Consider the following 15,350-nt stretch of genomic DNA (forward strand, 5'->3'; position numbering starts at 1 on the left):
GTTGACTGTCACACATTGGAAAACCATTAAGCCCTCCTTTTCTGCATTGCTGGGCGCTTAGCAATGACAAAACAGGCACTGGCCAGGAAGATAAAGACCTGGCTTTAGTGCCAGCAAAATCAATACTAAGCCCTTGACTTTGGGCAAGTCACTAGCCTCTTTGAGTCTCTGTTCTGTTCCTCTTCCTAGAAAGTAAGGATAGTAATTATTTTCTTTCCTACTCCATAGGTAGGTCAACACTAAGAGGTAATGTGTAAAATTCTCTTATAAACTATAGCACTTTAAAAATGTAAGGTATCATTGTGTCTCCCTCTCTCTGCCCCTCCCTGGCTCACACTGTCTCTCTCAAAAATAAATAAACATTAAAAAGAAAAAAATTAATTAAAAAAAAGGGAGCACCTGGGAGGCTCAGTCGGTTGGGCATCTGACTTCAGCTCAGGTCCATCTCATGGTCCAGGAGTCAAGCCCTGTGTTGGGCTCTGTGCTGACAGCTCAGAGCCTAGAGCCTGTTTCAGATTCTGTATCATCTAGGACTATTCTCCAAATGGTGTATCTTTGCTTTACTCTCTTTTGCTTTCCTTTATCCCAATGGAAACCAAGCAGATCTTCTCAGAGTTCTCTAACTTTAGCTGCAAAATCTGACAGGGTATTTTGGAATGAGGCGTGGATGATATACATTTCTGTTTCCTTAGTAATAGAACATTTCCCTGTCATGCACTAGCTGTGAAACTCATTTCTTTAGATGGGAAGTAGACCAAAGGAAAACACTGATTGGTATTTCATTCCACCTGTCCAGTGGGAATAGGCAACATGAAAATTATTTAGAGCAGTGTTCTACAGCAGATTTATTGGTTTTCGTGGGACGAGTAAAATATTGTATTATCCCAGATTCTCTTTCCTTACTGTTCCTATTTCTACTTATCTTGAAGGATTTTAAAAGATGTCAAAGGGAGGGGGCAGTTCTACCCAATAGGAGTGGCTTCTAGTACAGACTGCTAAAACAATAGTGAAAAGTATTACTTTTCTCCGTTTCTGGAGTTTGGTGACCAGTAAAAGATTTATTTGCATTTGGAAGAAAGTGTAATGTTTTAATCTTTGGACAAGCTAAATGCCATCTTCTCAGCTCCATTAACTGAGAAGTAATACCGATTTCAGAAGAAAACTGACTTTTTTTTTCCTAAAAGGCAGAAACTTGCATCTACCGTACCACTTTTAATGGCTATTATGTTTTCATTTTCATCTTTTAAAATTAACTGCCTTCTTTAACTTCATCTATTTGGTCTTATCCAAATAGTATAACTTTTATTTACTTAAAAGACACCCAAGCCTTTTTAAGTGATTAGTTCTGTGGAAGTTACATTTGGAAATCAGATAGTTCATCTGCCTAGGTTATTGTATCAGTTTTGCTTGAGGGAGAACTCTTAACTGCTTTCCTATCACATTTTGAACTTAAGTGCTCAAATAGCTTTCTTCTCCATCTTTTTTTTTTTGCATGTAACTGTATCACTTAGAAAGTTTGTAGCCAAGCTGGAAGCTAGTTTTCCGCTTTAGGAAAGAGCCCTGGTCTTGTAGGCAGGGACCCTGGTGCGGTCTTAGTGTTTGAACAAGTCTGTTTCCTCCTCTATAAGTGGGCATTATCCACTCTTCCCCCTTCTGAAATGGCTCTTCAGAGGACCTAACAAACACCATGTATAATGTGTTTTGACATATAAGGTGTTCTACAAGTTAAATAATCCCGCCCAATTTATTAAAACCAAGTATCATGAGCATTTCTCTCACTTGAGTATTCTAGGCAATTGGTTTTACCTTACCTTTCTAATCATTTATCTTGAAGAGGCCATTGCGCTTAGTTTAAACTGGATGCGCAGAGTTCAAAGCAAAATTTGCCCATAACAAGTCAAAAGCAAAGCAGGAAGACTTTGTAAACTCTGAAAGTTGACCTTCCATTAACACTGGTTTTCTAAGCTATCTGGATTTAGGAGATGCTTTCGCAAGGAAAACTAAAGTGAGTGGAAATTTGCTCCCTGAAACAGTCACAAAGTCTGCGCCAAAAGTTTCTCTAGCTAGCTTTTGTGGGCAGTCATGAAGATGGTGAGACCTTGGAGCCTCCTTACCTGATTAACATCCAGTTAGAAAATGACAGCTGGGGCGCCTGGGTGGCTTGGTCGGTTGAGCGTCCGACTTCGGCTCAGGTCATGATCTCACGGTCCATGAGTTCAAGCCCCGCGTCGGGCTCTGTGCTGACAACTCAGAGCCTGGAGCCTGTTTCGGATTCTGTGTCTCCCTCTCTCTCTGCTCCTCCCCTGTTCATGCTCTGTCTCTCTCTGTCTCAAAAATAAATAAACGTTAAAAAAATAAATAAATAAAAATAAAAAAAAAAATGACAGCTGCCTGGCCACAGGTGGTGGGCGGAGCCTCCGTATTTAAATTCCTCATTGTGACGGCTGCATCACTTGGCATCTCTAAAGGCACTGACCTTTCTAGCACCCTCAATTGCAAAGACCACATGTGAAGGTCTTTTCTGAAGAACTCGCCAAGAATTTGACTTCATTTTCTACCATCTTGCTTTGTCAGTTTAACATCTGCTGCAGAGAGCGCCATCCTAATTTGAAAACGATAGAATAGGGGCACCTGGGTGGCTCAGTTAAGCAGCTGTTGATCTCATCTGGGGTCTTGATCTCTGGGTTGTGAATTCAAGTCCCGTGTTGGCCTCCACTGGGCCTGAGGCCTACTTAAAAAAGAGAGAGAAAGAGAGAGAGAGTAGTGAGAGCCGTGCTTTGGAATGTTAAAGGACTAGGTAACATCAAAGTGCTGTATGTAAAATTGAATGAGGCCCCGAGGCGCGTTATCAGTCACTAGGCAAAGTTCACATTGAGTTTCAGCATCATTTATCCATCAGTTTGGATGCAGCAGAACTTCTCCCCCATCTTGTAAGTTAGACCAGCACAAATCTGTGTTGAGGGTCAGAGTTGCGAAGAGCCAGTGTTCAATACTTGATGGGCTACCTAATTGTGGGCACACGCCCCACCCCGAGGGTAAGTCACTGGAAAAAACCGCAGTCTCACAGATCTGTCTCACTTGGTTGTGTCCTCCTCTGTCAAGACCAACACAGCTCGGCTTAGGCTTGACGGGTTTCTACAGAACGTCTCTCAGAGTTGTGCACTGGGAAGGATCCAGGGACGTAAAGATCCAGAAGGGGAAAAAAAAGTTCGCGTTAGTTGAGCTATTTTTCCTCCTTTTACAAATAAGGAATCTGAGGCACAGCGAAGGAGTGGGTTTCCCCTTTGCAGCTCGTTTGGTGCTGGAAGGGCGTTTGAGAGGTCTTCAAAGAAGAGTGCGAAACAGCTTTTTCCATTGAAGTACTGCCACACAAAATGAGAAAAAAAAATTTTCTTTTTAAAGTAGCCAAGTCATCAGCTATTTGCCCTACTCTAGTCCCTCTGACTCTTCATTATTGAAATTATCCTACTTCCTGCTGCAGGGGCGCGGAGGCTCCCGGGAGGTCTTGTCGAACCCCACAGGCCCCACCGAGGACGAGCTAATGCCTTCGGCTTCCACACAGATGGGGGAAAAGATCCCTTCTGTTAGAGACAGACTGCGTCTGATTCCGTCAAGGACCGAGCTAACTCTGAAGCGAAGAAGCGCATTCTACGCGGCCGCAAAGGAAGGCCCTCCGCTGGGGCTGGACGCCCCCGAGGCGACGAACCAACCGCTGGGGAGCTGCCCCGGTGGTTCGCGGCTGCGGGGGTGGGGCGGAGCTTCCTCACTCGCCTGGGCTGGGGGGGCGGAGCTTCCGTGCTCGCGCGAGCCGAGCCAGGGCGGGGTGGAGCTCTCCGCCACCAGCCTTCCCTGGGTCCCGCTACTGCGCATGGCACGTTGCGTACCTTCTCCCCCACCCCCTCCCACCCCCCAGCAACCGGCCTGGCTGCGCGGCCCTAAACTCAGGAGGCGGAGCTGAGACGGGGTCGGAACTGCTTGCTAACTCCAAGACCAGGTACCGGGCTGGCGGGGCCGCCTGGTGCGCTCCAGGACCAGTTCTTTCTCGCCCTGACGCCGATTCCATCTCCTCAGGGGCGGGCCTTCGTCAGATCGGCCATCCCGGCCCCCCCTCACCCTCCACGGGCCCCTTTTCACCCAGTTCCTCGATTCCCGCAATGAGGGACTGCAGCCTGAGAGCAGAATAGGCTTGGGCCTGCCCGGGAGACACCGGAGCGGAGTTGCCGGGAGAGGCGAGCGCCTGCTTTCCGTACCCATCTTCCCCCCCCCCCCCCCCAGACTTCCAGGTGGGGAACCTGGGGCCCAGGTGTCAGTTTGTCCTGCTCAAAGAGGCGGCCGATCCTGTGTTGACCTTTTCCGCTCCCCCCCGTCCCCCTCCCTCCCCGATCCCATAACCCCAATTTCCATCTATCCCAGGCTGGACAGGCAAACCCCCTTAGGAGAGCGATTTAGGTGACTCCCTGAATCAGCAAAAACAAAGAGCTGCTAATTGTCTTGTTTTCCAAGAATGTTTCAGCGCCCACAGTAGATTTGGGGTGAAGATGGGCGGTGGGGGTAGGGAAGTGAGCTCGAGGGAAGGGGAGTGGTTAAATAAAATTGTTCAAGTTTCCAGGAAATGGGGAACTAATTTATCAGCCCAGCTCTCTGTTAAAGATATCCTAGCATATTCTAATTTGATTCCCTCAAAGAGGAAAAACCATTAGTATTGGTCCCTTTCTTATTGTATACTACCTGTTGAAGTAGAACCGTATTCCAATATGTATTTGAGGCATTAAGACCGTTCTTCACTGACTGATTGATACTGTCTAAAGACACCCAAGACTTTCTTGTCCCTGAGAATTGAAAGCAAGTCTCACCCGGTTACCTGCCTTAGGCCAGGATCCTATCCAGCCATTAGTTACAGTGCTGAACTGGTTAAGTCTGTTCCCCCAGCCTTTGATGAGGTTTCTTAGAATATTGTGACTCAGATGCAGTGTTTATAGTTGTAACCCCAGACATTGAAGAAGTTTAGGAAAGCAGTGACAAAAATAGGGAAAAAAGAAAAATAAATCAAGGCAAATGAATTATTTCTATACTGTTTGTCATCTGGTCAGCAGCATTGTCAAATCAGGCGATGTCTTCTCAGTCATCTTTGTATCTTCGCACACACAGTCTTGACACTTCTCCCTATGTTTCTGTGTTACCACTCTGGCTTCTAGAGCACGGGCTTTGGAACAGATCTAACAAGTCCTCTACCACTTGCCTGTGGGGAATTTGGGGCATTTAACCTCTTTGAGCTTTAAGTTCCTGATCTGTAAAACGAGGATGATAGTCCTTATTGTGAGCTGATCTCTGTGAAGCGTTTGGCACAGATCCTTGCACATAGTAAGTTCACCATAAATGCTTACTGGTTTGTTTTTTTTTTATTTTAACTATTAATAATTTAACAGATACGGGAGTGCCCATATTATGTGTTGGGCAGAGTAAAGCAATAGTGAACAAGACTCTTGGCAGTTAACATTGTGGTAGGTGTAAGGATTGAATACTGAGACTGAACACCTAACATAAGTGGGGGCGGGGGGAGCGGTGGTCAGGGAGAGCTTCTGTAGCACAGGACATCTGAGATGAGTAGTAAGCAGTGACAAGTCAAAGTTAACCAGGTTGGAGGAGCAAAAGTGGTCCAGTAAGGGAAGCAGAACCTTTAAAGTTTTTCCTTTGGGCTCCATTTCCTACCTGCCTTCAAGTGCCATGTCCTAAGTATGGACCTATCCCAAGGCTTGCTGCCCAGCCTGCTTTTCTCTCCCCATTTTCTCCTTTGGTGAGTTTGTCACTTGTAGAGCTTTAGCTGCTAACTCCCAAGTCCACATAGCCATCTCTAATGTGTCTCTTCTAACTGACTGCTACACCTTCCCATTTGGGATGCATAACTACTTTCTCAACCTCCTTATGATTTTATTTTTTTTTTAATTTTTTTTTTTTCAACGTTTTTAATTTATTTTTGGGACAGAGAGAGACAGAGCATGAACGGGGGAGGGGCAGAGAGAGAGGGAGACACAGAATCGGAAACAGGCTCCAGGCTCCGAGCCGTCAGCCCAGAGCCCGACGCGGGGCTCGAACTCACGGACCGCGAGATCGTGACCTGGCTGAAGTCGGACGCTTAACCGACTGCGCCACCCAGGCGCCCCAACCTCCTTATGATTTAAAAACTCGAACTCATCGTTCCACCTAAACCACTTCCACCTCTGAGTTTCCTGTTTTGTCGCTGACACACTACTCTTTCCCAGTTCCTTGGGCACAAAAAAATCAGGAGTCATCTGAGTTGTCCACAAGTAGAATGGGTTCCCTGATAAGGTAGAGTGTCTAGTGGGGGCAGTTTTTAAGCAGAGGTTAAAAGTAACCTTACATTCAGGAGTTTGTAAAAGCTGTTCCTCTGAAGGGTGGAGGATGGGCTAGATGACTTATGGTGTCCTTGCTAATTAAATATAATTTCTTTATTTTTCCTTATCCCCTGTCCATCTATTTCTTACCATTCCTTCTCCTACAGGCTCTTATCACCCCAAATATGGTCCACTGTAATTGTGTTCTAACTGGCATTCCTTTCTCTGGGTTTTTTCACCTCCCCTTCTCCCATCCCTTTGCAGATTAATATTCCTTAGAATGTTCCTTCCAACAAGGCTTCTCAAACATTAGTCAGTACGATGGTGCACAGATCAGCAGCATTACCATCATCTGGAAGTTTTTTAGAACTACCAGGCCCCACTCCAGATCTCTAAATCAAAATCTGCAATTTTAGCAGTATCCTCAAATGATTTGAATGCATAATAAAGTTTGAGAGACACTTAGACCGCTGTTCTGTGTTTGTCACCTTTCTGTTCAAAACCTAGTTACTTCCTACTGCCTGGTGAAGAAAGTCGATACTCTTAGCATTCACATAAGGCCTCTTCATTGTTCTCATATCTGTGGACTTGTGCTCCTATAACTGGCCTCACATTAAGTGGAGAGTATGCAAAGTGCCAACACATTTGTCAGTATATTTGGTTGGTCATTTAACATTACTGAGTGCCTACCATGTGATAGGCACTATTCTAGAAACTGGGAGATACATGTGTGGACAAAACAAAGAATGTACTAAAAATCAGTAGTAATACTATTTCATGCTTGGAATTGCTGTTTTCTTTAAGTTGTATTTGACATTCAAGCCCCCCCCCACCATCCCTTCCATAAAACTATTCAGGTCCCTTGTCTTTTCCCTTTGCTGAACACCATAATGAATTGCCCGTTTCTACTTGTGCATTCCCCAGACTTGCTGGATTAAAATTTTTGAAGGGGGGAGTTTGAGCATCCAAAGGTTTTTATAACTAACAAGTTAATTTGAAACACATCCTGGTTTGGGAGCCAATGGTTCAGATAATTAATGAAGCTGTTGGTGTGGTGGTCTAGGACCAGTTTTTAGGTTTGTTATATTAGTTTATACAGTGTTTTGGGACTGACTATTTTCTATTGCTAGTACTTTTCCAGAGCATAGGCAGTTCCTTCAGATAAAAATCATCTTTTTATCTACATTAATATTCTATTTTCTTTCTGTTGTAGACTACATACGGATGTGGACTTTGTTTCCTCTTAAATTTCTTTTGCATGATGCTTTGTGTTTCATGTTATTAAATAATGTATATTCTAATAATCTTTTTTTCTTCAAATTCAGTCAATATGTTTACTATTTAATGCCAGGATAAATGATTCTTAACATGATGATGATCTTCTGTAAGAAAATTAGGATAGGGGTGAAGATAAATGCAATTTGATAAAAAAACCAAAACAAAACAAAACTATAGATGATTTTGAAAGGCCTCCTCTCTCCCCTGGATTGAAAACTATTTCTTTGATTTCTCTGAAGCAGTTCTAAGGATTCCTAGAAAAAAAAGGAGGAATTTAGCAGTGTTATTTTTTTTTCTATACTATTCAAAAGCATTTCTGATTATTTTAGTCATTTGACTTTTTTTTATAATTAAAAAAAATTTTTTTAATGTTTATTTATTTTTGAGAGACAGAGACAGAGTGTGAGCAGGGTAGGGGCGGAGAGAGAGGGAGACACAGAATCCGAAGCAGGCTCCAGGCTCCGAACTGTCAGCACAGAGCCCCACGCGGGGCTTGAACCCACGAACCATGAGATCATGACCTGAGCCGAAGTCAGACACTTAACCAACTGAGCCTCCCAGGTGTCTCTCGTCATTTGATTTTTAAAATCATTTTTGTTGTGGGGTGCCTGGGTGGCTCAGTTGGTTAAGTGGCTGACTTCGGCTCAGGGCATGATCTCGTAGTTCGTGAGTTCGAGCCCCGCGTCAGACTCTGTGCTGACAGCTCGGAGCCTGAAGCCTGCTTCGGATTCTGTGTCTCCCTCTCTCTCTGCCCCTCCCCTGCTTGCACTCTGTCTGTCTCTCTCTCAAAAATAAACATGAAAAAAAATTTTTTTTTAAATCATTTTTGTTGAGATGTAATTTACCCTCAATAAAATACACCTACATTAAGTTAATGGTTTTGTTGAGTTTTGACAGATACACTTAGGTAACTACCATGTAATCAAAATACAGAACATTTTCATCACCCAAAAAGTTCTTTTTGTTGCTGAGTAGTATTCTGCTGGTATATATACTACATTTTGTTTTTTCATTTACCAGTTGATAGACGTTTGTTTCCAGTTTGGGGCCAATTGTGAATAATGCTGTTATGAACATTCATATACAAATCTATGTGAACATATGTTTTCATTTCTTTTGAATAGACTACCTAGGAGCAGAATTATTTGGTCATAGGAAGCTACTAAATTATTTTCCAAAGTGGCTATACTACTTTGTATCCCTATCCCCATATATCCCCATTAATGTATGAAAGTTCCTGTTGGTAACTATCCTTGTCAAGCACTTGGTATTGTGAGTTTTTATTTTCAGCCATTTTGGTAGGTGTGTAGTAGTATCTCATTGTAGCTTTATATACATTTCCTTGATGACAAGTGATGTTGAGTACCATTTCATGTGCTTAGTGGCCATTCCTGTATCTTCTGTACAAATCTTTTGCCCATTTTTTAAATTGAGTTGTTTTATTGAATTGTAGAAGTTCTTTAAATATTCTGTATATAAAATGTTATGTATACACACACACACACACACATACACACACTGTTTTCTCCCAACTTGTTCATTTTCTTAGTAGTATCTTTCAAAGACAGAATTTTTTAATTTTCATAAATTTATCATATTATTCTTTTTCCTTTCATGCTCTTGATATTCCTTTTTTTTTTTTAATTTTTACTTATCCTAACATCATGAAGATTTCCTCCTCTATTTTATTTAGTAGTTTTAACTTTTTCTTTAGTTCTGTGATCCATGTCAAGTTAATTTTTGTGTATGGTGTAAGGTAAGGGTCAAAGTTCATTTTTTCTAAATAGATAGACATTTGTATTTGATTATTTTCCCCCATGGAATTACTTTGTCCTCTCTCTGGAAAGAGATCTATTTCTGGATTCTCTACTCTGCTTCATTGATCCATTTGTCTATCCTTAAACCAAAGTACACTGTCTTGATTACTATAGCATTAAAGTAAGTCTGATCAGGTATCATAAGTCTTCTAATTTTGTTCTTTTTCGAAATTATTTTGGCTATTTTAGGTCCCTTGTATTTCTGTATAAATTTTAGAATCAGCTTATCAATTTCTTTTAAAAAGTCTGCTGGGATTTTGATTGAGATTACACTGAATCTATAGATCAACTTGGAGGGAATTGACATCTTCACAATATTGAGTCTTCCAATCTATGAACATGGAATATCTCTTGTTTAGCTTATCTTTAATACCTCTTAGCAATGTTTTATAATTTTAAACATACATATCTTATTTATAATTTAAGAAAACGCTCCTAATTATTTTATGTTTTTGTTGATACTGTAAGCTTTCATTTTTTTAAATTCATTTTCTACTAATTCATTGCTAGTATATAGAAGTACAATTGTGTTTTGTAATTGACCTTCTTTCTAAATTCATTTTTTAGGTCTAATGTCTTTTTTGTAAAATATTTATAATTTTCTATGTATACAATCACGTTGTCTATGAATAAAGGGTTTTAAACCTTCTTTTCCAATTTGTATGCCTTTTGTTTCTTTTTCCCTTTTTGCATTGGCCAAGACCACCAGTACAATGATGAACAGAAATGATGATGAGATAACAAGAAAATTCTTGTTTCGGTTCTGTTCTTAGAGGGAACTCATTAATTCTTTTTACTATTAAGTATGATGTTAGTGATACATTTTTTATGCATATCTTTTACCAAGTTGACTTGGTAAATTCTATTTCTATCTTGTTCCTATTTGACTATTCCTAGTTGCCTGAGAGTTTCTTTTAAATCATGAATGATGTTGAGTTTTTTCAGATGCTTTTTCTCCATCTATTGAGATGATTGTATTTTTTTCTTGTTTATTCAAGTAAAATTACATTGATTTTTTTTTTTTTTTAAGTAAGCTCTACACCCAGTGTGGAACTTGAACTCGCGACCCTGAGATCAAGAGTTGCATGCTCTACCAACTGAGCCAGCAAGTGCGCTTCATTGATTCACTTTTTAAAATTCCTTAAAATTGGTTGTTTTTTATTTGCAAACAACTTCGGACAAAGACAGTTTGTATACATTGATTCATTTTTTTTTTTTTTTTTTTTTTTTTTTTTATTTTTATTTTTGGGACAGAGAGAGACAGAGCATGAATGGGGGAGGGGCAGAGAGAGAGGGAGACACAGAATCGGAAACAGGCTCCAGGCTCCGAGCCATCAGCCCAGAGCCTGACGCGGGGCTCGAACTCACGGACCGCGAGATCGTGACCTGGCTGAAGTCGGACGCTTAACCGACTGCGCCACCCAGGCGCCCCACATTGATTCATTTTTTAATGTTCAAACTGTCTTTCATTTCTGAGATAAACCCTATGTGGTCATGATGCATTAAGCTTTTAGCCATTCTAGATATAATTTTAACTATAAGCAAACATAAAAGAAGATCAGGATGACATGAAAAAAGATACATTTGAGAAATGGCAGAAGGTCTTGGAAATGTGTAACCAAGATTTAAAAATTAATAGAAGGGTTAGAAAATAAAATGGAAGGAATCTCTTGGAAAAGAGAGTTGTAAAATAGGAGTGAAACAAGCATAAATTAATTCTAGGTAATTCTAGAAGTAAGTCTTCAACTATTAGGAATTCTGTAACATGAAAACAGAGAAAGTGAAGGAGACAAAATTATCAAAGAAATAATTCAAGAATATTTCTCAGAATTGGAAGATCCAGATTTCCACACTAAAAAGGTTGTTGCAGGGTTGCCTGGCTGACTCAGTAGAGCATGCGTCTCGATTTTGGGGTTGTGAGTTCAGCAACAGGGGGATGGAGGGCCTTGGAAAGGCAACCTCCAGGGAAAAATTGGAATGGATGAGTTTGAATGTATGAGAAAATATATTGATAAGATGAATAGCAGAGATATTGAAGTACTCAGAAAAAGTTAACTATAGCTATATGGGAAACCAAGCAAGTGAAAAAGAAATGAATCCGTTATTAACTTTAGGAAAACAAATGGTGTACAAGAAGAAAGACATGGTCATCTCTAACTGTTTGCCTCAGCTCTAAACCATGTTTCCACAGTCATAGCAATGTAAATGCAGACTGTTGATTTAATAAAAAAATTATGCTCGAGGGGCGCCTGGGTGGCGCAGTCGGTTAAGCGTCCGACTTCAGCCAGGTCACGATCTTGCGGTCCGTGAGTTCGAGCCCCGCGTCAGGCTCTGGGCTGATGGCTCAGAGCCTGGAGCCTGTTTCCGATTCTGTGTCTCCCTCTCTCTCTGCCCCTCCCCCGTTCATGCTATGTCTCTCTCAGTCCCAAAAATAAATTAAAAAAAAAACGTTGAAAAAAAAAATTATGCTCGAATTATGTTGGGAGAATGAAGGCAGGAAACTAGGGTGCAGGAAGGTGATATAAGAGAGCTTAGTCTTCATCTACCACAGTAGTGAAGTTAGTAGGTAACTGTCTCAAATGGATAAGTTATGGCCATGTAAATATTATTTAAGAATGATAGTAAAAAGGATAAACTTGAAACAGCCAAAAGAACTGAAGGTAACTGCTTCTGGGAAAGAATCAGTGGGGAATTTGGTCAAGAGAAATTTGAAAATTAAAGAAGAAACCATATAATAATAAACCTGTCTTATAGAGATTGCAGTATCTCACAATGTACTTGGCCAGTACATCCAGCTTTACTGTCACTGAAATGTTCTGTAAACAAATCATTAGAATCTAGAAATGTATAGGTCTGGTACAGTGCTTTGAATGGTAGACTCATAGTAAGTTTTTGTTAATCAAAAAGCATTTTTATAAAAGGAGATTTGACTAATTCAACCTGTTTATATTTCCCTTTTAGGTTTAAATTTTTGAAATTGAAGTAGGTCTACACATTAGGAACTCATGTCTTTTCTTGTAAGTAAACCAGAGCGAATTAGGGTGAGTGTTTCTATTCTTCTGGCTTTACTATTTTTATTTTCTGTAAAGCAGTGTAGGTGGTGTTTTAATATGATGCTCAGAATCCTACAAACATGAGGGATGTAGGAAGTAAAGCAGACGTTGCGGCCTCCACTCCCGAGGAGAGAGCTTGCAAGCAGAGGGCTGACCAGAGACACTAGATATACCCACCAGCTTGTCCGATAGAGAAGAAACAAGGTGGCTTATTTTATGAATATCAGTCATACAAAATTAAATGAATCAGTGACACTTTTCACTGTAGATATGTAACTGCTAATAAGCTGCCCATTTCCTACATATTTTCAATGAGTGTCTATGTTTTAAAAATCAGTATCAAATTGTAATTATTGGAACACATTTTCTAAGTATAATCATAGGTTTAATTGGAGCCTCTTTGAACATGAAAAATGTTACTAAACCTGAAAACCTCACCAGCTAAAATGACCCCAACAAACACTGGAGTTAGCTTCTTTTTTTTTTTTTTTTTTAATTTAAAAATTTTTTTTTTTCAACGTTTTTTATTTATTTTTGGGACAGAGAGAGAGACAGAGCATGAACGGGGGAGGGGCAGAGAGAGAGGGAGACACAGAGTCGGAAACAGGCTCCAGGCTCCGAGCCATCAGCCCAGAGCCTGACGCGGGGCTCGAACTCACGGACCGCGAGATCGTGACCTGGCTGAAGTCGGACGCTTAACCGACTGCGCCACCCAGGCGCCCCGAGTTAGCTTCTTTATAATAGCTTCCATGATGTCATAAAAAAAGAGTATTGTATTCTATTTATTATCTATTATCAAGTATTTGATTTCTAAATGCAGTAATTATTTTAAAATTTTGTAACAAGATAATGTTACAAAGCTATGACGCATGAATATATCACTTTCTAAATATTAAAGTATACGTTATATTTTGTGATACAGTACATATGATTTTTTTATACCAAATTTTTTACTTTGGGTGTTCCTTTTTTTTTTTTTAATTTAGAAAAAAATTGATATAGAGAAGGACAGAGAATGATATTATAGTTCCCATTCATGAACCATATTATGCAACTTGTTTTTTTGAATGTTAATCTTCTTTTTTCTTATGTTTGTATATATAAGAATAATTTATACTGGAAAGAGTAAACTTCACTGTTAATTAAGAGGAAAAAATAGAATCTCTCCTTAGTCTGAACTCTGCCAGGTGGAAAGAATGCCCCCAAGCCAAACTTTAACACCAGTCCTTAAGTGAAATGCAATCTTGATACTGTTACTTTTACATGTGAGCTTCTTTTCTATTTCAACCTTGCCTGGTTCGGGTGACACCAGACCATTGATCAGTAAGGAAATCCAATACTCATTGGAAATAGGATAGTAAAGTGAACCACAGATTGGTGATGCTAGTTTGGTCCTTGTAAACTTGATAGAAAATGTAAGTGTGGTGATGATGTTTTTAGAAATCCTAGTGGATGAAAGAACATGCAGTTTACTGTTTTCTTTTACAAACTAATAGAGGATTGTGAAAAACAGTTTCATCTCTGTTTTCTGTGTTGTGAATTTCAGTAGTATTTTTTACATTGGCATTTATGATCCAAAGCATCTGTAATAGCCATTGAATAAGTAAGATGGAACCAGAAGGTAGTTGTATATATAGGAAGAACAAAAACATTCTTCTTGTTTAGGGCCAGTCCTACATGGTTCTCATCAGTCTGTGAGATTTAAGGATTATTTATCAAATTAGGCACAGAAGGATAGAGGAAGAAATTAACCTATTGTTTTCAGTTGATTTAAATTCAAGATTCTTTTTAAAACTTTTCCATAGAAATTCATCTTAACTATACTGCATGATTCTGGTTTTGTAGTTTATTTGTTTGTCTAATGGCTGATAGCTAATTTTTTGTGGCTTGGAAGAAATACTAATTCTCTTTGGGGTTTTCCTCTTTAGCGGTGGGTCTCGGAAAAGTTCATTGTTGAGGGCTTAAGAGATTTGGAACTATTTGGAGGTAAGTACAGTATGGCATTTAGCCATCACTTCAGGATAAACATTACTACTCTTGTTGACTAAATCAATTTATAGAAATTAGCAATTCTAAGGGCAGGTGTAAATTACAGTTGTTATATTTGTTTGGCTCCATTTTGAATCTATGGTTTCCCAAAGATTTGAGGACTAATCTGGCAGTTGACCTTGATCTGTCTTGATTGTTAGAAAGTCAGTATTTACTTAAAGGCATATTTATTTCTTCTAAGTATTTGTCCAGTTAAAATACATATTCTTAAAGGAAAAAACCTAAGTGTTCAAAAGCTTCTAACCTTGAAGATTTTAAAAATAAAACTATAGTCAGGACAATGGTAGCAATGATATAAAAGTTCTGGTTTTACTGATCAATCTAGTTGACTCATCTTTTCGTGGTAGAAATTATGAGACTTAGGAGAACTAAGGAAAAAAATCTGTCAGGACAAAAAATATTAACTTCCTGTTGTAAAATCCACATGTTGATTTCGGAAGTAGCCTTGCAACTTTGAGGTTTAACAGGGCCAGGCATTGTCTTTGGCTGTTTTCCAATTGAACCTTTTTGAGAACTGCTATGTTAATTTAAGGCAAAGAAAATTCTTTTCTATACAAATGATAATATTAGAGCCGCATTCTTTGTGTCTGAATACCGAAGACACTCTCTTCAGCTCCTATAGTTAAAGAAACAGGTTATCAGATTGAGTGTGTTGGTTGACTGATCCAAACAAAATACCCTGGGGTAGGCTCAGGTCATTGAAAATTCAAACTTTTTAGTTACTAAATGGTACCTGTTAATTTATTTTCCCTAATGCATTCAAAGAACTTCCAGAGGAGTATTATTTGTGAACTCTGTCA

General features: G+C 39.8%; 1 protein-coding gene across 12 annotated transcripts in view; it reads left to right on the forward strand.

Annotated features, from left to right (window-relative positions):
* The first annotated feature begins 2,481 nt into the window (after positions 1–2,481).
* STRADA (STE20 related adaptor alpha) overlaps positions 2,482–15,350 on the forward strand; it is a 30,299-nt gene continuing 17,430 nt past the window's right edge. Inside the window, exons 1-4 of one of the 12 annotated variants that reach the window (XM_058705248.1) lie at positions 3,854–3,994; positions 5,196–5,361; positions 12,410–12,489; positions 14,430–14,487. In XM_058705248.1, coding sequence (XP_058561231.1) covers positions 12,454–12,489; positions 14,430–14,487 — 94 coding nt within the window. In that variant the 5' untranslated portion in view covers positions 3,854–3,994; positions 5,196–5,361; positions 12,410–12,453. Of the gene's footprint in view, positions 3,036–3,851; positions 3,995–5,195; positions 5,362–10,539; positions 10,558–12,409; positions 12,490–14,429; positions 14,488–15,350 lie in introns of those variants that run through there. The other 11 variants (XM_058705253.1, XM_058705249.1, XM_058705247.1 and 8 more) reach the window with 11 other exon arrangements.

This window comes from Neofelis nebulosa, chromosome 16 (genome assembly GCF_028018385.1).
Source record: "Neofelis nebulosa isolate mNeoNeb1 chromosome 16, mNeoNeb1.pri, whole genome shotgun sequence".
In the NCBI taxonomy this organism is placed as follows: Eukaryota; Metazoa; Chordata; class Mammalia; order Carnivora; family Felidae; genus Neofelis; species Neofelis nebulosa.